Consider the following 23,790-nt stretch of genomic DNA (forward strand, 5'->3'; position numbering starts at 1 on the left):
ATGTATTTATATTAGGGAATCCATTTGCATATCCTGATATTTCTCATATTATCCTGATAAACATCATCGACAGGTACTGTAAGAACCCTTTGTTAAGTATAATAATAAGTACTCTTTCATACCGCATCTGATAATTATTTATGTACTTACATAAATAAAGGATTTATTTAAGCTATCCATAAAATATGTATATATATAAATGACAGTCAATATTCACATGTTTACTCTTCATAATATAAGAATAAATTTATTACAACACTGTTACCGCGGCAGTGTGCTTATTTTTTAAACACTATTTACTTACAGTATGATTGATTTATTTACAGTATGATTTTTTTCCGAAGAAATTAGGCTTAGCCCCCTGATTTTTATGATTATGCGAATGTTAGGCATTGAAATTACATCATTTGCAGATTTTATCGTGTTCTTTCATTTACTATTTTACTCTTAACGTTTTTTTGACTTTGCAACCTTCGTAGTCACGGGGCAGACTACAGTGTCGGTCGTCTGATGAGTTAATGTTTTTAGCACCTTTATTTTAAAATTATACGAAATGTTTAAAAATTTGCTCTTTACGTTTCGATCTACACCAGCTGGCTAGAAGCTTTTAATAACAAAAATAAAGTTTTAATTGGACACGCACAAATTATGTTTTCAAACATATAATATAAAAAAACGGTAGTGAAGTTGTAGAGTCCTACATTTATTTTACATTAATAGATTAATAAAAGAATAAACCATAGGAATGTAGCCAGTGTAACTACTGGACATAATGAGACTTAACATCTCACGTCTCAGGATGGCGAGCGCAGTAGAATACCAAACAATACTTTGTAATTCACGGTGTTGGATGGTGTTTCTACTGCTTATGGGCGGTCGTATAGGCGAACGGCAAGCTCGTCTCGTCATTCAAGCAGCAATACAAAAAAGTAATACCTGTATATTACAAAACGATAATCGAATATTCAATTTCTCCTTATAATGCAGATCTAACACCCGCATAAGAACCTACAAAAAAGTAGTTTCAATGACATAGAGTCAAACAACAAAACAATCACCAAACAACATCAGCACCTAGGTAAGTATTAAACATCACAACGTAAACAATTACGGGATATGGAATTGATATTACACACGGCGACCGGCCATTCCGAATTAATTGTTTGTCATAGCATTTTCATTTCATTTCAAAAAGCAGGCTGCTGCTGAAGAAATCAAAATAACGGTCGCGTGATGTCCATCAATTCCGTTGTATATCGCAGCGCTAAAAGAATTTTGTAATTTCGTCCAACCCAATTAAGTCAATAGCTTTATTAATATGTAACATGGTCGTCGTGTCAACAGAGCTATTCACTATTAGCGAAGTACTTAAATCTTAGACAGGTACTTTGATATTATGATTGTGTTTGTGATTATGTTCGTAACAATAATACCTACATATAATATAGAAATTCCAAATATAAGGACTTCGATTTTCGCATTAGAAGTTGTATATATATGTAATGTAATAATCGCATTGGTTTAGTCTAGTCCCACTAAGTATTCGTCGAATCCGTTATAAACCGTGAAGTCCTGGGTTCCATTTCCAGATCGAACAGCACTGTGTGATTTTTGCACTAATGGGATCAGGCATGATTAATGAGACATGGACAACGGCTCAATCGCAACGTGACACTAAAATACCGTTGTATTGGTAAAATTAAGGTGTAATCATTGCACCTCTGCAAGATGTGTTTATGGCACGTGACGTAGAACAGCCGGTGTAATTATAGGTAATTGTTTGACACAAAATATATTAAGCCCTTATTTGTTTAAGTAAATCAACATTTCACATGAAACAACTAATACAGAAGTAAGCTATCTAAGGTAAGGTATATACTTCTATAATTATTAGTTGGGTTTTTAGTGAATCATAATATTCAAACTATGAAAGACCGTGGTAATTTTAATTTATTTTAATTTAGAACATATTTGTGACTGCTTACCCAAGTTGACTGGCGATGAAAAAAATATAATTAATCACGCCCCCGAGAAGAGTAAAATTAAGAAAGTTTTCTTGAAACCCAATGGATAAAGGTACAGTATCTATCAATTGTACAGACAGCTAAGACTCAAGGTACCTGTAGTAACCTACTTGTACAAGTTGCCCACGTTGAATTCTTAGTGCGATAAAACTAAACAAAAAACTTAATAAAATGAAACAATGTGTTCTGTCGCCTAAGAGAAGGTCAATCGCAAAAGTCGTGTGATTACATCGGGGAAGAAAAAAAATGATGTCGATGGCGGACCCCTGTCATCCGCGCGGCCAATTACGCCCATATTTTGCCATGTTTTATTTGGTTTTGCGATACGTAAACTAATTATACTGAAATATTTCTCTATTTTAAGCATTATAATATTATATTTTATAAATTATTACCTGCCATGTTTTACCAAATTGTAAACTTGATTATATTTTATTAAAATATTAATGTTTCAAAATATTTACGGTAGGCAGACCTGCAGACTTCATAATCCGTAACTGGGACAATGACTTGAAAACGTAAATTTTACAAATTTATAATTATTATCTCTATATCAAATTTCATTATAATCGGTTAGGTGGTATAGTCGTGAAGGCGTAACAGACAAACGGTCAGACATAGTTATTTTTGCATTTATAGTTTAGTATTAGCTTTTGCTCGCGTCTTCGTCTGTGTGGTAGAGGTCTTCCGATGTAAAAGTCCCACTATATATTTTCCCGGGATAAAAAGTAGCCTATATCCTTCTCAGGGTCTCAAACTATGTCCGTACCTAATTACGTACATACGTAATTATTAATCGAAACCTGTTCGGTAGTTTTTGAGTTTATAGCGATCAGACAGACAGACGCGACGTAGGGCATTGTTTTGTAATATGTAAGGAATATAAGTATGGATTGTTTATCAAATTAAACGATGAAGGAAAACATCGTGAGAAAATCTACATACATAAGTATTCGACTATGGGATTTTGAAAGAAGGAATTATGTGAAGTGTGCCAACCTGTAATTACAACAAAAATTTGGTCACTCTAGGTAACGAATTCATCAACATAGAATTTACAACCCATATATTATTGTCCGTCTAAGCTAAGAAGGCTTTTCCACGTAAATAAAGTTGCAACTCTACCTACTCTAATAAGTAAAAATGATTAAAATGGGACATACCTACTTATTTGCGTCATCAGCAACTATATGAAAATTTTCTTAACTTGTATTTTGAAGCATATTAAACTTTATTATTCCAAACGGGATTATAATGAAAACGTATCTACATAGTTTGTTTTATTATAAGTATAAAGACATGGCTGCCCCGGATAGGTATAGATTGTTCACCATATTTACCCCAGTGGCGGAAGCCTTATATGACACTATTTACTAAACGTGCACTACCCTTTTACTCGCGTCCAATACGATTTTGTAATACAATTAGGTAAGTAGGCAGTAAGACAGTGAACGACATCAGAATCCATACAAAGAGCTGGCTGTGCATCGCAAGGCCCTAACAAGATTTTTACCTACTACTGCCTATATCAAGATGTCTACATACTATTAAGACAAAACATGATTAATAGTCGTTTTCATGATACTCAATTTTAGTTTGCCAAAATACGTATATAAAAATATTATGGTAGAGACGCGATGCAGCTATGAATAAATTTTATCTCACCACGTACCTATCGTCCTTGTGGCAAGCGCCTTGTTCTCTATCTATAATATTTTATAATCATTCATATCATCATTCTAATCTATAATATTTTATAATCATAGGTAATTTTTTCCCCAGATGTAGGGTATATATAAAGGCATTGCTACATAACGAGCAACTTATTTATAGCATAAACAGATCCACAAACAAAAAAGTAAGTCAACCAAAGTTGTATTATCATTACACTACCCAAAAACACCGCAATACTTAAATAATCATATTATTAATGGCATTCTTTGCCGTCAGTGAAGGAAAGGAAATAGGTATATATGAAATTAAAATATAATAGGATGAGAATGATTATTTTTGTATTGGGTTCAATTAGAAAAAGCAAAAACTAGGCATCGACTCTAAAAAAAATATTTAATGTGCAATGAACATAAACACAGATTGGAAGGAACATTACACTGCCTGTGTTTAATTTTATTTTTTAACCCTTTTTCCTACAAGAAAAATTGTGAGTATTATCTATAGATTTTGAAATCTCTATTAAACATGGAGTTTTTATGTAATTCGCAGGAACAGCCTAATACATTTTTTTTTCACCAACGAAGTACAAAATTTGTGTAAGATAATTTTCTTAAAAGAAATGAAGAGGTGAAGAATAATTTTGTTTGTTTAAACGTACTAATCTTAGAAACTACTGGTTCGAATAGATTTTTTCAATGTCAGATACCCCATTTATCAAGAAAGGCTATATATCATCGTCTATATATCATCACGCTATGACTAATAGGAGCGGAGCATTAATAAAAAATGTTGCAAAAACGAGGAAAATTGATTCCTTTTGAGCTTCCGTTGCGTGCGCTGCATAAACGGTTAACGTTACGCAACAATCGTGTATGACGGAATTGTTCGTCTTAAAAAGTTCTTAACAATAATTACATGTATACAACAAAGTCCCCCGCCGCATCTGTATATCTGTCTGAACGCGATAAACTCAAAAACTACTCAACGGCTTTGGATGAAATTTGGCATGGAGATCGTTTAGACCCTGGGAAGGACACGGGCTACTTTCTATCTCGGAAAAATACATTTATCCCGAAAACCTCTTTCACGCGAGCGAAGTCGCGAGTAAAAGCTAGTATTCAATAAAATGATTGTTTAATATTCAATAAAGTGATTTACATAGTATTTGTTACTTACTTTGTGTTGTGTCCATAATTTTATGCATGATTCAAGAAAAGTACGTTTCCTAAATCATAAATAATCCTTCGAGTTGTTTCTGCAGCACTGGTACCACGGTGGAACTGATACTCGTAATTATAATGATATTTCATGTTTTCCATTGTTCGATATGAAAATCGCCAAAGAATAAACAAATCAGAAAAAACAAATATATGACTGTTTTCAAAATTCAAATGTTCCAGTTAAATGCATTTATAAATTTGAATTTGGAATTCTTAACCAGAGGAGATATTCAGATCAAAGTGGCCAGTACGACAAAATGCCAATTTCATATATTATAAGGACCTAATATATTGTTTCATTTGCCATTCGGGCGCCTCGGCGAAAATATTTCGGCGGCTCTGGGCGACCGCCCGGCAAGCCTAAAGACCTACACTGACTACGGTGACATACTTGCTGCCACACGCCAAGTGGATTTTTTTGGGATATTCTACAAGACTTGCACAAATATACGCCACACAAGAACTACAAAATGAAAATCGTCAGTGGTTTCGGAGAAGTCACGTCCCAAGGCTGGCCGGTATACTAATGGGTGTTCTTATCTAAGTGGGCACATCCAGTAAGCCATGCCAACAGAATTCTGACAAACTTAGAGAGACTCATAATGGGATGTCTCTCATTAGTTGACATTTCTTTCAGAGTTTGGATTACACTCTACATAAAAAATCGTATAATCACTTTGCCATGACAATAAAAAACTAAATAGGTAGGTACTGTAACCAGACTAGTGATATCGTGAACATTAGGGAACAAATATAACCGGTGAGCTGTTGGTGTAAGTGCAATTTAACTTAACCCTTGAAAATAAAGGCGTGAACTTATGTATGTTTTATAGTGTTTTGTTTTAGTTATTTGCGAACGCAGACTCGATACTACAAAATAAGTCAGTCGTGAAAACTGCTTACCTACGTAGTAGGTGTAATTTTTTAACAAAAGCAGAAACTGAATAAGATACAGACCTTTGATTACATACTTACCTATATGTTTTAGTAGATTTGACATAGATGGATTCAAGTCCAATAATTCGTATTTTTAGAGTAAATATGTTATGTTGTGTCTTTTAGAGTAATACTGAATAAAACCAATATTTAAGAATACAGTAAATGATGGCTTAAGTCCTCGTTCTTTGGATTTAGTAAATATCTAAATATATAATATAGATAGTAATGACCTATGTACGTAATAATAATAATATTGTATTATCTCGAACCACACCACCAACGCCATCTAACTAAAAACACGAAACTAAATTGATACAAGAGTTAGTAAGTTAGAATATGTAAAATTAATAATTTCATAAGGAAAATAATAAATTGTGTTTGAAGAGAGGTAATTAGTAATATTGTTATTTAGGTACTTATATACAAATTTTCACATATATAAAATGAAATAAGGTATATTTAACAGAATCCTTATTAATATTGGATATCCATTCTTTGTGATATTATTTCCATATTTTGTTGTAGATCATAGTATTTACTATACTATTTACAATAATGAGTATAGATTGCTACCATATTTTTTATCTAGTTGTAATTTTTTTTTATTATATAAACATGTATATTACATCATTTGTTATGAATTTACTTTCAAAATTTTAATGTTTTATATTTTTTATAAGGTTACACTTCAACACTCAATCGGGAGAAATGAAAAGTATTGAATTCAAGAAAAAATTATATAATATAAGTTTACAGTGCATGCAACACTTATCACAGGATCTCCATGGTTACAAATCTAATAACTTTTAACCATTACATCCTTAGATTCAATCATCCCAGTTGACTTGATGGCAATCATGCCAAACAAATGTGCCCTTCAGTGACTGTGGAGCCTCCAGGGCCAAGTACAGAGGAGCACGCGCACCGCGCTCTGGTGTGAAGTCACCCATGCCTTTTGTCATGTCAGTCATCACAAAGCCTGGATGGACACAGTTGATAGATACATCTTTGCCTTGTTCATTAAACTGTCTCTGCTGAACAAATGTTAACGCTGACATTGCTACTTTTGAAACTTTGTAATCCCCATAATGTCCAGCAAAAGACACAAATGAATTTTTACCACCTCTAGCTGCATCTAGGAAATCTTCAACAAAATGTAATATTTCCTTAACTGTGAGATCGTCTTTCACCAATGTATCCAGCCAAACTTGTTTTCTTATATTAGATAACAAGCCCCAATCACTGCTCAAGTTTATTATTCGAGCTTTGTCTTTAAGTAATGGGTATAAAATTTTTGATACAGTTAATAAACTCATAAAATTTGTGTCAATCAGCCTTTTAGAATCTTCATACGACGACACAGGCTTATCAAAATCAAGAATGCCGGCGTTGTTTACCAAAACATCGATGCCGGAATATTTTTTTGAAATGTAGGTAGCAAACTCTTGAATGCTTTCAGTATTTGTGACATCCAACGCATGAAACAAAGGATTTAGTCCTAATTCTTGTAGTTTCTTTACAGCCAGCCGTCCTCTTTCTTCGTTTCTGGCTGTGAGGTATACAGCACCATCGAACTTTTGACACAATCCCTTTACTATCTCGAATCCTATACCTTTATTGCCGCCAGTCACAACTGCCACTTTGGTTTCCATTTTGTACATAAACTTATGAACCTTTTAATATACAATTTTATTATAATATAGATAAGAGAAAAGTATTACGTTATAAAAAATTAAAGCAATTATGTATTTTATCACTGATTACAAAATATAAGACATTTTTATGACATTTCTTGATTACCTACTGACAGTGACAATTAGGAATTGTCAACTGACATTGTAATTTTTTATATTCCCACAATAAAGAATCAGCTAAGGTAAAAGATCAACCTGCCAAGACATAAAATGTACATTTTGACTTTTATTAGACTAGACAGTGGTAAAATATAATAAATAAAATAATATTTGTTTCTAAATTAAAATTCTAACGCCGCATTTGTATTGCGCACATACTCGCATGTAAGTGAAACATTACTCTTTCGTGCAAGTTTATGACCAGAGAATTATAATATAAATTTTCATAACTATCTGCATTCGTGTTGCTTGCAAGTATGTTTTCCATTATTCAAGCTGTATTAAAAATACATATGGAAACTCATAGATATTGGGAAGAGTTCCTTTATTTTATAGAATTATCAAATTACAATTATATAGCACACACATAGACGCACCCTCAAATTACAATTCAATGTTGTATATAAATAAACTTGAAGTAAACATGAAATGTGTAATTTAATAAAAGAAATGAATTGGTTTAGGGATATTTATTGTACATTATTAAAAACTGAACACAGCATGAGACACATTAAAATAAAGATATAAAAAGGCAATAAAACATAATACAAGTCACAGTGATATCTATGAAGCAATTGCAATACTTTGTAGTCAAAATGAGAACTATAAAAAGATCTTTTTTTATCAGTAAAATTGTTGAATTACAACCTTAGCCTAGGTATTTACACAAAACAAATGCATTTTATTAATCGCGAATCAACACACATTGTTCATTCTTCAATCATACTAACGTAATAGACATCTTCAGCATAAAACTAATCTGAATTAATCTATTTTTACGGCCCCATATATTTTCCTAATAAATGTGTATGCAGCAAAGAAACCTATGGTGCCAGTCAAAAGCCAGAATGTCAGCACCATCAGACCTGAAACAATTAAAATAATTGTCAACAAAGGCGAAATAATAGATTTTATAATTATGTAATGCAGCCAAAATCATTCATTACCTGTGTAGCCTATATAAAGTAGTGTGGGTATAAACTCTGTTATTTCCAGCTTTTTGAAGAAATAAAATATTGAATATATCAGAACATAGGCAGCAGATCCCCCAGAAATGAAGAAACTCTTCCACCACCAATGATAATCCTGAAAATGGAAATAGTCGCTATTATTTGAAGTTATAGTAATAAAGGGATAGGCATAAAATTATGTCTGGGTCCTATGATAGTGAGTAGTGAGCACATAGCTTAATTTCACACCAATTCCTTATTGAAATTAAACTAATTTTCGGATTCTATCGCGGTTAGTATTTTATTTTTCTCCCGACGTTTCGAAGACTTTGCAGCCTTCATGGTCACGGGGGGGACCGAGATGTTTTTCATCGGTAAAGTCAAAGTTACAATATCTTCCAACATTTTACAATCATACAACTTTTTAAAAAAAATTAGCTGTTGGTGGTCCGATCTATGCAGAATGAGCTCACAGTGTCTTGAAGTAAGAATTCCTTATGTTTCGAAACATTCGATCATAGGGGACACCACTTACCAAGGTTAACATTAATATGTTATATATCATAATTATATATCATAATTGATAAAGCGAAAGCTGCGTGGTCTAACTAAAAAGATAAGATCACCCAGAGGACATCTAGGGATGAGAACGGTACAGTGCCGATGAAGGCCTAGTTGCGTTCGAGGATTACACCAGGGTAATAATTAGGCGAGACACTAATTGTGCGCCAACACGATTCGGAGTAAAGTGCGCTTGTGAGATAATTTACAGGTCTTAAAGTCTGAAGCTTGCAGCGTTTTCTTTTGTATAGGATGAACTCAACTCTACATACTCACAACCATTTGAATTAACTGCCTACAGATGACTTTATAGCGAATGCGCATGATGCGCATTATATATCTAGACTTCACGACACGACGCAACAAAATACATTTTATGATATTAAATTTAAAAGTAGACAAGTATCAGGTACATTTACGCAAAATATTTACTATACATATGTAAAACCATCGACCCAGATGAAGTTGGCAGCCATTTTCAAATGAAAATAATTTAGTTATATTTACCTCGCCACAAAGTTGAAAGTACACCATCACAATGGATATTTGTGAAACTGATATAACTAAAATGCAAAATACTAAAAACAAAAATCCAAAGAGGTAATAAAATTGATTTTCCCACAGTGCATTGTATATAAAAAATAGTTCAATGTATACTGCTCCAAATGGAAGGATACCAGCCATCAATGTACTGAAAAAAAATATTTGTCAATAAGGAAAATTATTTATAATGTATTGCATGTAATTTAACGCTTTTTGTTTATCATTACTAATTACTGTTATATTCATGTTGTTTATTGGTAATAAATACACAGACAAGCCTTTTTTTTCGAAAGCGTAGGCAGAGATGCAACTAGTGCATTCAGTTTTTGCAGTGTACATTCTGCCCCATGTGAAAGAGGACGAGCTAATGACTATATTGGGCAGACATGCCAGACTCCGGGTTGATACCGAGAAGTAATACTTAACTTACCTAATATCACTCGGCCCGACCCGGGATTCTAACCCGAAACCTCAGAGTGAAACGCGTACCGCACACGCAAAAAAAAAACTATGCCACCGAGGCAGTTATATAATAAGTCCGATAAAAAAGATATATGCTTACCATACAAAGACATTCATATACCAAAATTGCTCAGGAACTTTCCTTGGAATAAAATTAGTTCTCACTGGATGTTGGAATGGTTGTTTTCGGCATCCAAAATAATATCCCAAATACACTAACGGCAATGATATACAGAACCACAGGCACAAAAGCGCCATCATTGTCGAAAAAGGTACAGCACCACTGGAATGCTTTCCCATGATAAAGAAGTTTAAAAAGAAACATGTTCCAAAAACAATAGCAGGGTATAAAGTGGCTGTCAGGAACGCAGCTTGTTTCCATTGCTTCCCTTTCATTGTGTTGTACAACCGAGCGGAATAATAGCCGGCTATCAGACCCATGAACACATACAGGAATATGGCGGCAGTCATCAGCGCGCCGCGGCTCGCTGGCGACAACATGCCAAGCATAGCAATAACTGAAAACAATTACCAAGGGTCGTATTAATAATCTGATCTTACCTTTGAGTAGAATCTTAAGTAGACATTTGAGGTACTTTACTATTTAATAAGCAAAACTTGATTTGCCATTTAAGCGCCTGTTGTCAGTTGATTCGGCGCAGTTTAGTTAAGAAAACTCAGTAGTTAAAATCCGTCATATGCTACGACTTAAGATATTATTTGAGATGTTGATAATATCTATTCATTAAATACTAATAATAGTAAGTTGCCCCAAGTGTTAGTAGCAGGAGCTCAATAGCAGCAGAAAAATCATGGATCTAATCTCAGGGTAAACACATCTGTCTACTCACCTATTCATAGCACAGTAATGACAGTCACTAGTAAATTGTAAAGACAATCAATGTATTATTTCTAGTGCATATCTTATCATCTATTTTATACTATACAATACTTGTATATTTAAGAGCAGTTTCAGAACTATGCATAAAACTGTTGTATGTAGACATTTTATTTATATTTTCTTATATAAGTGATACCTAATGACTGCTGTATTTATTAAAAGTCTTAACTTTAAATGTGAAAAAAAATAAGGAATGTCTACCTATCCTTAATAAATCTGGATGGTAATTATACATTATACAAATCATACTAGACTATAAACTGTCTTCATAGTAAGAATTAAAAGACTATTTTAATTTCATTCAAAAAAGAAATAATATTTTAATAACTTTTGATCAGATTTTTTGTATGAATTTATAAGTAGTTAATAAAAAAAAATACTTACAAATAGTGATAAGAGCCATTAGGAACACTTGTATTCCGCTTCCTATGATAGCAGCAAAGAGCATCCTCTTTGGTGGTGGGCGAAACACATCCCCATGGACCAGTTTCCATCCTGTTTCTTCTATCATATCATCAATTACTTCATCAGAATTGTAGCGAGCTATATCCCGTCTTAGGGTACGTACCATAATCATTGTTAATATACCTGGAAAATTTTAAAACAATCTATAAGATAAAATAAATTACGTAATTTTTTTTAACAGCTCTTACATCATATTATAGAGATTTTATTTTACAAATAAGTTCCTCATTCACTTTTACAAATGAGTCTAGTCGCCTCATTCACATAATTTCTAACCCCTTTATTCATAGACGTTATTTATGTAAGGATGGAGTATTGCTGTAATATATAAGATAAATCAAATATAGGATAACAAGTCTGTTTCTCAGTGCTGATGCCATTGTGATTGGCTATTATTGAGATACAACTTCAATCTAGTTGGATGTCAGATAAACAAAGCTGAACAAACAGCAAGCTGTCACATAAAAAAAGCTGAGAAACAGACTTGTTATCACAGCAATGCTCCGTCCTTAAATAAATAATGTCTACGAATAAGGGAGTAAGATTTTATAATCTATATACTAAAATAAATTGTTTAAATGACCATCATAACTTAGTACAATTACTAACAGTAAGAATCTTAATGAAAATCAACAGCAATTTGTGCTCTTAATGATAACATTTTTAGTTTGAATGTTTCTATTTGTTTTTGTAATTGAATAAACCCTAAATACAAAGTTTAGTTATTATTATTTTAAAAAGCGAATTCTTGTCGCATTTTCTACCAAATGTATGGTGTACATATTTTGCCATTTCTAACTTTATAAGTACTACACAAACCTGTAATGGAATCATGGAGTCTTTTGATTCTTATAAACAACATAGTTTTGCAAATAACACCACAAAAGGGTTTTTACAAAAATTGCCTTTTTCTTGCTGTCTGTAATTTTTTGTTTGAATTTGTAAATGCAGATCTTAATATCTTTACAAATGATGGACAGTCTCCTAAGAAAGTTTTCAAGTAGCTTCGGCGGTTAAGGTAGCTGCTCTTACCAACTATCTCAATAATCCACCCTGTATATTTACAATCTAATAAAGAAAATTCTCACCTGACAGAAAAAATAACACCACAATTGAGTTGACAATTGAAAACCAATGAATTTGTACATCTTTCATTCCCAAGTATATGTCCCATCTAGATGCCCAGCTGATGTCAGATTCACCCCATTCCACAGAATATGTGAAGTACAGCTTTGTGCCAGTATCTTCATTAACTAACTGAGGCTTTAGATCAGTAGGTAATTGACAAGACTCATCAACAAATGTCAACTCATCTTTATCTACAGAAAGTGTTTCAACTTCAAACCCAACCACTCTGTACGATTCCCTGAAAAATTTGTAATTGTATGTCACCCTCATATGACTTTAATCTGACAAGATGTATAAGTTGCACTTATGTAAGTTACAGAAAAAAATACAATATGCAGTTTACAAGTTTTTATAATAGACATAACTGTTAACAAAGTACAGGGTTCGATATAACGACAGGCTCCTCACTGACCACATTATGGGGTGGTTAACCATAATGAAAAGTGAATATATTTTCTGAGTACTCATTCTGACAATCAAATAACTTGTTTATCATGTATACAAATATTACTAATCAGGGCCATTAACCCTAGATAACTGGCAGCCTGTATAGATAATATAGTTCCCAAATTGGCAACATTCTTATTGAGATATGAGCATTCTAAGTAAAACCAAAATACAACAATTTATTATGTAGCTATTGCCTCATAGCTATATATAGCTTAGAACTATTGTACATGGGAAGACTTTATGTAACATTCTTGGGTGGCTTATGTCTACTGTACCCTTTATGTACAACATATAAATGACAGATGCATCCCCCTAGCGTAAGAGGTGCAAAGAATAAAATCAGAATATTTTGCAAAAGTAGACTAACACATGGTGTCATAGCAAATTAAACAATCACCATAATATACATGTCTCAAAAAGTGGATTACAAAATATGACTAACGCATACAGTAAGTTTGATATCTAGCCTGGGAGTATCTTAGGATCCGATAAATACAATCTGTGAAAACTAAAAGTCATAAGATAAAGGGGTAAAATAGTATTAATTGACACTAACAACCCTACAAAATAAATAAAAAATTTACTTACTGGCTGTATTTGTGATATTTCAATAACAATTTCAGATGATTATTTATGTATGCTTTGCCTTTGGACATAAAGCCAAGACGGTAGCCTTGTTCAATAATCCTCTCAGATGTTTCTGGATTTATAACTTTAGTGGCCACCGGTAAGTTGTCAACTAATCTGTAAGCATTTTATTAAACTACTTGATAAAGAGCTAACCGCAATTAAAACGTTTCAAATAAAAGCAAAGACTTAAATATACTTACAAATGAACAAAATACTCATGTTCAATACGACTCGCAACTTTTTCCGATTCCTCAACACTCCAATTCATTGGGTCATTTTTCTTATGACACAGCAATCTGCACTTGATATTTTCTGCCATATGAACTTCGTACGGTGTGTTCACAATGCGATCCCCCCGCAAAACTTCGCCCAAGTTCTCAGACTTGTACAAAAATGTACCGTTTTTAGGTAAACACAAAGGCAAGGAGTAATATTCATATGGGAGCTGGGTGTGTATGCTGGTCATTTTAACTGCCTTAACTTCTATTCTTTGGCCTTTTTTGAATTCGACCGGAGCCACTCCAGGTACGTAAAACCCATAACTTATAATAATCAAATTGCTAACTAAAAACCACCCTAAATGAACCTAAAAATAGTAAAATAAACAATAGATTACCTCAGAGATTATGAGTTTATCCGAAACCAATAATATATTACTTACTTTAAACATATTTATTTTGTTTATTCAATCAAAATAAAAGAAAAATCAACATTCTCGTTTCTCTTGTCTCTCCGCCTGTGTCTCCGTCAATCAATTGTCAATTGATATTGATATTTTTGACATTTCATATGCTACCTTTTTCAAAATGAAGTACATATTTTTTAAATACTGATTGTCGATTGCATAGGTAACTTTATTCTTATTCTTTTAAATATAATGTAGGTCAAACTTTTATAATAAAAAAAAATATCATCGCCTAAATTTACAATGCTATCCTTAATATTTTCTAGTAGTAAATCAAATCAAATCGATTTAAAAAAAAAAATTATATATGTTTCCAAAAACTATCTGTTAATACTTCGTTGGTACAAAGCACAGCAGTAACAACCTCAAGTTGATTACGAACAATATTCCAGAACTGTTATTCAATGTGACTGACTGGAACAGGTGTAACAAGTATCGAATTTTGGCCGTTATTATTGGTTGACATCGTCATGGAATAAACTCCTGAGCATTTAAAATTATGTATGTAGGTATGTAGTACCATAATTAATATTTTTTAAGTCTCGCTTCTAAAATTAAAATTCCCTGTGCTTAGACCGGGACTACATGGTATGGAGATTTTGAGGCTATGATATTCTGCAACCGAGATGAACCCGGGACGGGTCGCCAGTTAAAAAATAAGTTAAAAGAAGCATTTGAGGAACGAAACCATTGTGGGCAAAGATAATTTTATAAGACGCACACCTCTCTATGCGCATACCTCAATTTGACTCAAACGTAACCGTTTCCATAGACTAATATATAGTACTGGAATTCGGGAAAACCGTTTCCACCAAAGAGAATACAAATACTACGTGTTTCCACATAAGTATATTATAATTCTCTTTGCGCAACCGATTTTTTATTTGTCAACAACGAATCAAATACATAATTGAATTTAATTACTGGTCTAATATTATTACAATATCGAGTTTGATATCGAGCTTATACAATTTCGTGATATTTTTAAGCTTTCTTATAAAAGCGAATTAAGAAGGGAAACCTTTAGTTGGTACCGAAATGAGGACTAAAAATCCAATGGCAAAAAAACCTCAACAGATTTTATTTTCTAAGAACACATATGGCTCACATGTTAAAGTAGAGAATTGGGACTTTGCTAACCATGCTGAGAAGAAAGATAATTATGTATACAGGGACAAATTAAGTAACCATTTGAGCACATATGTCCGTTGGGGTAATGAGGACCAAGGAGTGAAAGTGACGGAAACTCGCCACATGCTTGCTGAAGTATTCACCAGGACAGATCCTGTATATTCTTTTAAACCGCTAGTAAATTTTACATCCTATCCGTGTACGGAGTAAGTTTTTAAAACGTATTTCCAAAACACTTCTCCCGGAATTCGATAAGCAACATCAACTAAGGTCAGTAGGGGAAAGTGCGCCATAAAATTTTCATAGCTGGATTCAATGCAAAATAATTTCTTTTTGTGCTGACTTAAGAATGTAATTTTATTAATTTAAGAATATTTGATATTTTGTGATAACGACCTATAGTCATTCAAGGCAATCAGACAATAAATTAATATTATTTTGCTCAAAATAAAAAAAAATGGTAGTAGGCGCACTTGCCTCCGGAAATGGGGTAAGTGCGCCTGTGTAAAAAAAAACGCCAATATGAAACATTATAAAGAAAACACTCACTTTAGTCCATAGAGAAATAAGTTTTACCCGCATTGCTCTTAGATAAATTTTAATCACTCAATATTATAACAAACTATGGCTGTTAAATCAAATTCGGGGCAAGTGCGCCATATATTTGTACATCAGGGCTTCAAAACATTTTACACATTTTTTTGCTATATTTAAAAAAATAATAAAAAAATGGTAGCCTTAATATGAAATCCATTTTATTTCTAAAAACTAAAAAAATAAACATATAAAAATGTAGGAATTAACAATTTTAATGCATTATAACTCAATTACTTAGAATATGACCTTATGACATTTGATATGTTTTAGCTGCATTAGAATCAGATAACGTGCCTGATCGAACAGTTGCAACCTCTTCACGTAAAGTTACTCTAGACCAAAATATTTCAGTTTTTCTTTTGTAAAAACGAACGATCTAAAACAAACAAATATACGACGAATTAACTAATACGCCCTTTTATTTAAGCCGGCTTTAAACAAAATACCTTGAGTACTAAAATTATGCTAAGTATAACATTTTAATAATAATAATTCATATTAGTAAAACATATTCTCAAAAAAGGTTGGTGATATATGGTTCAGGGGCAAGTGCGCCATACGACTAGTAACTGTGGCGCACTTGCCCTACTCGACAATTTTGAGGTACATTTTTTCGCATTGCTAAAAAACCTTTATTTTAGTATATATAAATAAAATTCAGGTAGGAAGTTAAAATAAAAGGTTTAAACTATGTACTCACTTTACTGGCTTACAGAAATATGTTACATATCTTGAAATATTTGATGTTATCTTTCACGTGGTCATCTCTGTTTACTGGTCTAAATGACACTTAAAATAAAATGGCGAATAAATCGTATTAAAATGAACAGAGCCATTTGTGTTTTTTAGTGGAACCGTATTTCAGTTAGTAGCATTGATATAAGATTGCGGTAATTGTATAACATCAATAGTTTTCGATTTTTTTAGGGCAGGTGCACTTACCCCGTCGGCGCACTTGCCCCACCTGACCTTATGTACTTACATGTAGCCGTGTAACATTTTGAAAGGACACTTTTTGTGGTGCTAATTAATATTATCATTAAGTATATTCCGTATTTCGGGGATCTGTAAAGACCCTTACTCAATGCCCTTACAACAGTAATGTTATCTATCAAGTATTGAGACTGCTCTATCCTTGAAATAATTACCTACAGCCGCGTATTTACGTACAAATACGCGGTAGGGCTGCTCACCTACACTATTTTAATTTCATCTACTTATTGACATCCGCAACAAGATTCGGATCTTTACCACGCGTATAAGGCCGATAATGACATACGCGCCTACTAGATTTCAGCGTCTGCAGGTCTTGCAAAACAAATTCTTATGACGTGCTCTTGGTACATTCGCAACCGTAACCTCCACATGGATACCAATATGCCGACCATCAGGCATTTTATGCAAACGGCCAGGAGACGCTATGTCGATCGGACGGTCAATTATCCGAATACATTAGTTATGCAAAATTAGATTTACAATACATTCACAGTTTAAACGGACCCAGAGGACGATATCGCTCTGCAATTTATTTGATAATATTTTTTGGTCAGCGGCTCAAATCCGTTCTCGGGGGACAGGCTTTGTCCAAAGCTTTGCGACGCTATTTTACCTGAATGCGCAAGGAGGGTAACGTTTTTTCTGTGCCTCTTACAAGGGCCAGGCTCTGTGTGATTGCCCCATTCGCCATCTCGTAATGCTACTGGATATAAGTAGATAGAAATTATAAAACCAAATACTAAAATATTTAGGACATAGCCTATAATTATTATTGACTGGGTACGTTATTTTTAGCACACCAGGACGAAATAAGTTGATGAAGAATGCGGACTTGGCACAATTACCTCCGGATTTTGGTATAATGGATTACTTGTCTACTCAACAAGATGACTACAGAAATCCATTTCCATCTGTTACCAAACCAGTATGTTATGTTGAAGCACCTACTAGGAGAAAAATATCGCACTGAGTCTAGTCTTTTAGTGATAGTCTTGTTGAGGAAACAGATTGGGTAGTTAGCAACTTCTTAAAAGATATCTGAAATGATGACCACTCTTTATTATATCATGAAAATTAGGTAGCCTATTCAAAAATGGTAATCTTCTGTTTTTGGTCATGAGTGTTAAACCATCAGGATGCAAACTACAATAAATAGGCGTAGGTATGTGTGGAACGAAATATCGATTCAGGTTTTCTTCCTGGAAATTATTTAAAGGGGACAATTTTAATCTCCTATAAGTCAAAATACTCTGTCTTGTAGATACTGTAGGTATAAATGTGAAAGGTAATTGTCTAGTTTTTGAAATGCAGACGAATATAAATTATTTTAGGTATCATGTACTACGTTCATGGGCGCCACCAAGATTATTTATAGGGAGGTGCATTTATTTGCACCTACGCAAAAGTTAGCATAATATCATTAAGTTTTTTCATATTCAAATCGCGCGGGTTTTTGAAAATGCTTTATCATAGAAAACCTATGTGGTCAATAGTTCCCATTGTTGCAGAATTATTCAGTGACTTACTTATATTTTTTGTGAATATTGTTCTTCAACCCCTAGGTCAATAGCAAGATTATACAGTATGGTTTATTTGTAAGAGCAGTCATAAAATCAATAAAAAATATACATGTTTTGTGGCTTCTAGTTGACTATGGCGTCGCCGACGTGGTTACTGAATAGAGTTATCCGCTCAGATCTGACACACAGCGGCGGCACGGCACCGCCGCCTGGCGACTACCAGTGTATGGATACTCACACTCCTATTGGTCACATCCGACAAATGCGACTTTTCCGTTATCAATCATTCAACCCCGCAACTTGTTTGCAAGATTTTCCCAGGATTAACACCAGATTAGACAGCAATTAAAATACCATACAGATAACTTTTTGAGTTACTTATTATTTCGTAATATAAAAAAGGCACAAACAAAAATCCAAAGTAGTAAAATAACAAAATTGGCAAATAATGTAACAAATATTGAAAAAAACATACATATTGAAAAAATTGAAATAATATTTAACTAAAGTTTCAATTTTATTGTTATTATTTTATTATTGTTTCACCACTATTTCATTCAAAAATATATTGATGGTCTTACAACAACAAAATGTTTTAATTTACTATTAAGTGTTTTCCTCAACAGCATATTATAAATTGTCTCATATTAAAATTTTATTATTGACAGCTGGGAAATATTTGTAAGAATGTAACATTACATAGTGTCATACAATTGTTATGAAAGAATAACACAAATGCCACTGTAATGAGTATTGTATAAAACATTTACATTTGCAACAAATTTATAAACTTAACATATAGGTACAGCAACAGATTTTAGTGGAATTCTATGCTGCTACTACTAGCAGCATAGTTATTAAACACATTGATCTGATTATCTGATTAATTTAGCACCTGACTGGACGCATGCTGCAGACTAAATTAATCATTTCATTTATTTACATGTAGGTTTAGCACAACCATTATTTTAAATTCATTTTGCCATGTGTATACTTAATATACTTGTGCTAAAACAAGGTTTGAAATTTTTAATATAACTATGACATTTTAAAATTTATGAATCATTTGAAACAGAATTATTTCAGACTATTCACCCTGTGACCTAAAGTACTGTGTGACTTTTATACTATTTTACATTGATGTACAATAAATTTTCTGATAAAACTGATACCAATAAGGATTTCATTTCAATCTGAAAGAAAAAAATCTGTACATTTAAAACAAATTTAAAAGGTCACTTATGAAAACAGAAAAAGTCCAATATAAAAATAACAATATCAACATTTAAGGAAACTCAGTCAAAGATTGTTAAAATGCCACACAAGTCTCTTATTGAATGTATCAACAATCTACAAAAGTTGTGAAATTTAATGAGTACGCCTTCTTTTAAAACTTTTACCCTTCTTTGATTTCATTTTGTGTTTACGTGCTAACCGTCCACTACTGCCTGTGATCTCGTCTGCCAATACTCCTACTGTGGTCAATTGCTTTCTTCTGTTCTTCTCTCCTTTAGTTACAGGCAAGCGGGTCAGATAATTTTCTTCATACTCAGTCTTCTCCTGTTCAAACTTAGATATTGATTGTTTGACATAGTTTCCTGTGGTTACCTCTAATGGAGCCTCTGAGTATTCATCTCGGAGTTCTCGCATTACACTAGAGTTAAGGAACTGCCTCCTAGACTTTTCTTTATTTTTCTTATCACTATCCACTTTTGATGTTGTTTCATCAAAGTGTACTGCTGCTAATTTTGGAGGAATATAAATGTTTGACTTTGATGTTTCTTTCTTGTTGTCTCCCTCATCTGACTCTTCACTCGTTTCTGCCTCAGAATTATCTAGTTTGCTCATCAAGTTTGCAGGATTTGCATGATATGTCTGTGGGTCATCCTCTGATGTTGCACCTACAACTGCTGTTTTCACAAGTTTGTCAATTTGATATTTAAGTTTTGAATCTATAGGACGAATTTTTTCGAGCACTGTTCTTATTTCAATAAGTCTATCAATAGATGGATCCGATTCAATTTTTTCTCCCGAACATTTCCTTAGTACAATATATGTTAAATTTATTAGATAGCTAAGAAGCATTTGATATTTCATTTCAAGGAAACTAAGACCTTTATCAGTTGATATTTCCCCGCTTTTTACACGCACAAGCATACCGTCGACCAGCTGTGAGACCTGTTGTACATTCATATTCATCTCCTTTAGTAGTTTTACAGCTTGGGGCAGATCCGGTTGTTCCATTTCATCTGTAGCCTAAAACAAATATAAAACGTCATCTTTCATAAGATACGTTCATTTTGTAATATATATTTATGGTCTTTATTACTTTTAGCATTTTAATTTATTGAAATCAGGAAGTATGGGCAGTAAAAAAAACAAGAATCACATGGGTCGATTGACATAAAGAAACCAAAACAATTTACCTGAACCATGTTGCTTACTAACTTAGGCTATATGAAATAGCAAATTTAAAATATACTTTTACGTAAAATCACCGGGTTATTTATGCTTCCTTAATAATGAAATGGAAGCCGAAAATCTCGAATTGAACTGAAGCAAGTAGCAAAAAACAGTCATCACGACCGACGACGCGCTTTTTTCTGAAATAAATAAAAATGTTGCCAGTCCTAATATTATAAACTACGTTCCACACAATCGGCTAAATAAAGATCAATTTAAATAGTTCTATAGGTAGGCATCCTTAACTCAAAGAGTTTTAGATTATGAAAGCATAATCGTAATATGCTCGGGTACATTAGGGTGCACCGAAAAATAAAATAAAATCGTCTGACATCACTTTCATGTACATTTTATATGAAGTATTGCACTCTAGAGGCGGGCCGCACCAAGCCGACGCGCTAAGTGGAGCACAATTAGCAAAAACAAAGTAGGTGTAGATTTGGCCTTACATCTCAGAACAATGACAAGCATAGAAGTAACACTATGACATTTGAGTGTACTCTCGTCTTAGACAGCAAGAAATTTAATTGTGTTGCGATCCCTTCTGACATTTTATCGATATCGATAGATGCTTTGTCTATAGGCTAAGGTAAATTCACAGACCTGCTAAAAAAAACACTTTTCGGTCAGTCAACTACAAACTGTTGCAAATTGCTATTTTAAATACAGGTTAAAAAAAAGATATCAAAACCCTGATTTGGTATTCAAGTACCAAATGAGGTCTGGGTATATAAAAGCACTCGTTAAGAAGCTGTTAAATTACAACAAACTATAGAACTACCGCCTTTCTTCGAACTAAATTTTGTCCAATTTTCATTTGCTATTTACAGCAGTTTCCATGCCTTCCGAAATGTCATTCACACAAAAATGGTTTAGCATTTAGATTATTAAATTAAGAAAATGTTAGAAATTTCGGAAGGAATGAAAACCGCTGTAAGTAGCAAACAAAAATCGGCCGGAATTTCGTCTAGGAGAAAGCCAGTACACCTTCTGTTCTTTTCTAACTTTCTTAGGGATTAAAAGATACCCAAGAGACACCTCTTGACAGAAGCTACTAAAATGGGACAGTAAAATTAGAACACAGCGGTATCATTCATGTCACATATGTTTGATAACTTATTTCAATGTTAATAAAATAGTCTTCGTCGAAATGCTTAGAGCAAACACGGTGCTGTTTTTTCCAATTGCAATTGGGACGAGCGATCGGTCCATTTTTGCCTCATAGCATCATCTGTGGGGAATCTGCAATGAAACACATTGTATGAAACACATTATGAAAATCAGATAGTTTCCTCGACCCTAGCCTTTGCGTACGGTTTCCAAGTGGCTTTTACCACTACACCACCGTATATTGAAAGTAAAAGGCAATTTATGTAAACTACAATATACTAACATCTATGTTATCGACAGAATATGCAGCGCAACATTATTGAACACGACTACCTAAATTGGTAAAAATGAAAAATACTTAATAATTACTGTATCGAATGGCCAACAGCAGATTATAATATGACTACAGCATAATAAAGTGTAATTAATAACACTTTTTGCACTTATGTACAGGGTTTAAGCAAATATATTAGGTTTTTTGTTTACTCACCGATGGAAGCTGATGATGTCAGTTTCATTTTCTTTACGAGAAGAATGAGATTTACACCCCACAATAACGCAGGCCATTGCTTGTTCGTAGGGCTATATTTTACTTAAACAGCACTGTGCATTTATTAAATTAACAACAAAAATATTACATAACATGTAGCCAATTTTGAAAAGTACGCGCTGAAGTATAACGTAACTAAATTGTGTGGGCGCGTTTATGACATTGTTTTCAAAGAGAATTATAATATATATGGAAATAGAGAGCCTACTCGTTGGGTTTTTGTGCCAATCGACATTACGGCTGCTTCATACTTGTGAGGTAGAGGGCGTTCGCGATTTTCGTTGCGTTTCACGATTCAGGTTTATTGTGTTTTATTATTTTGCAAACGGTTTTAAAAGTGCAGAAGACGGCAATCCAAGTATTAAAATACTTAGAAGCAGATCTGTATTTGCTATGCCGTCGTAGTATAATATTTCTGACATCTTATTTACAGTGTACTTCTATCATTATCAATACATAATAATTCGATAGTAATAAGATCGTTAATCAGACAAACATCATATTGAAAATATTATTTTTATTTTATTTTTGCTATAACATTTTGAGTACAAAATGCTTATAGTAAGTACTAATGATATTCACATTCTATATTAGATTTACAAAGTATTACACCTCTATTAAGCTATGTAAGCGCTGATAATTTGATCTTAGTTATTAATTATATTCAATGGAAAAGTAAACGATACTACTTTAAAATAAACTGTAATACACTGTAAAATTCCGAAATACTAAATAATAAAATATACTTAAAATTATTTTATGTCTAAAAATACATACTGTGACGAATAATAATTAACATTGATATTTATAATATGCTAAAACATTCTCAATTGTCAAACTATATTTTTATAACAATTGATTTAACTTTATAAAAAATATATGAATTCTTTTGTATTTCGATAATCATTTTTAATGTATCATCAAATAAATATCAAGTA

At 33.0% G+C, this 23,790-nt stretch overlaps 4 protein-coding genes and 1 long non-coding RNA gene across 5 annotated transcripts; 1 reads left to right on the top strand and 4 right to left on the bottom strand.

Annotated features, from left to right (window-relative positions):
• Window positions 1-6,580: 6,580 nt before the first annotated feature.
• LOC115449710 (carbonyl reductase [NADPH] 3) lies at window positions 6,581-7,658 on the bottom strand. Its single transcript, XM_030177589.2, has one exon. It carries the CDS (start codon window positions 7,516-7,518, stop codon window positions 6,685-6,687), a length of 834 nt encoding a protein of 277 aa, XP_030033449.2. The 5' UTR covers window positions 7,519-7,658; the 3' UTR covers window positions 6,581-6,684.
• Window positions 7,659-8,164: 506 nt separating this feature from the next.
• On the bottom strand, window positions 8,165-14,640 carry LOC115449700 (transmembrane 9 superfamily member 4). Its single transcript, XM_030177566.2, has 9 exons — window positions 14,462-14,640; window positions 14,001-14,386; window positions 13,759-13,914; window positions 12,681-12,958; window positions 11,512-11,715; window positions 10,327-10,744; window positions 9,729-9,912; window positions 8,658-8,796; window positions 8,165-8,576 (listed from the first exon to the last, which is right to left on the bottom strand). Exons 1-9 carry the CDS (start codon window positions 14,468-14,470, stop codon window positions 8,476-8,478), a joined length of 1,875 nt encoding a protein of 624 aa, XP_030033426.1. The 5' UTR covers window positions 14,471-14,640; the 3' UTR covers window positions 8,165-8,475.
• A 691-nt stretch (window positions 14,641-15,331) lies between these two features.
• Window positions 15,332-19,315, top strand: LOC115449702. The gene is made up of 3 exons (XM_030177568.2): window positions 15,332-15,822; window positions 18,005-18,134; window positions 18,857-19,315. Exons 1-3 carry the CDS (start codon window positions 15,524-15,526, stop codon window positions 19,076-19,078), a joined length of 651 nt encoding a protein of 216 aa, XP_030033428.2. The 5' UTR covers window positions 15,332-15,523; the 3' UTR covers window positions 19,079-19,315.
• A 27-nt stretch (window positions 19,316-19,342) lies between these two features.
• Window positions 19,343-21,361, bottom strand: LOC115449701 (neuroguidin). Its single transcript, XM_030177567.2, has 2 exons — window positions 21,156-21,361; window positions 19,343-20,985 (listed from the first exon to the last, which is right to left on the bottom strand). The coding sequence occupies exons 1-2, from the start codon at window positions 21,162-21,164 to the stop codon at window positions 20,098-20,100; spliced, it is 897 nt and encodes a 298-aa protein (XP_030033427.2). The 5' UTR covers window positions 21,165-21,361; the 3' UTR covers window positions 19,343-20,097.
• Window positions 21,362-22,373: 1,012 nt separating this feature from the next.
• Window positions 22,374-23,014, bottom strand: LOC115449713. The gene is made up of 2 exons (XR_005112857.1): window positions 22,793-23,014; window positions 22,374-22,434 (listed from the first exon to the last, which is right to left on the bottom strand). It is a non-coding gene; the product is annotated as an uncharacterized LOC115449713 (long non-coding RNA).
• Between the last annotated feature and the right edge of the window lie 776 nt (window positions 23,015-23,790).

The sequence above is a fragment of the Manduca sexta genome, chromosome 23 (assembly GCF_014839805.1).
Source record: "Manduca sexta isolate Smith_Timp_Sample1 chromosome 23, JHU_Msex_v1.0, whole genome shotgun sequence".
Taxonomy (NCBI): domain Eukaryota; kingdom Metazoa; phylum Arthropoda; class Insecta; order Lepidoptera; family Sphingidae; genus Manduca; species Manduca sexta.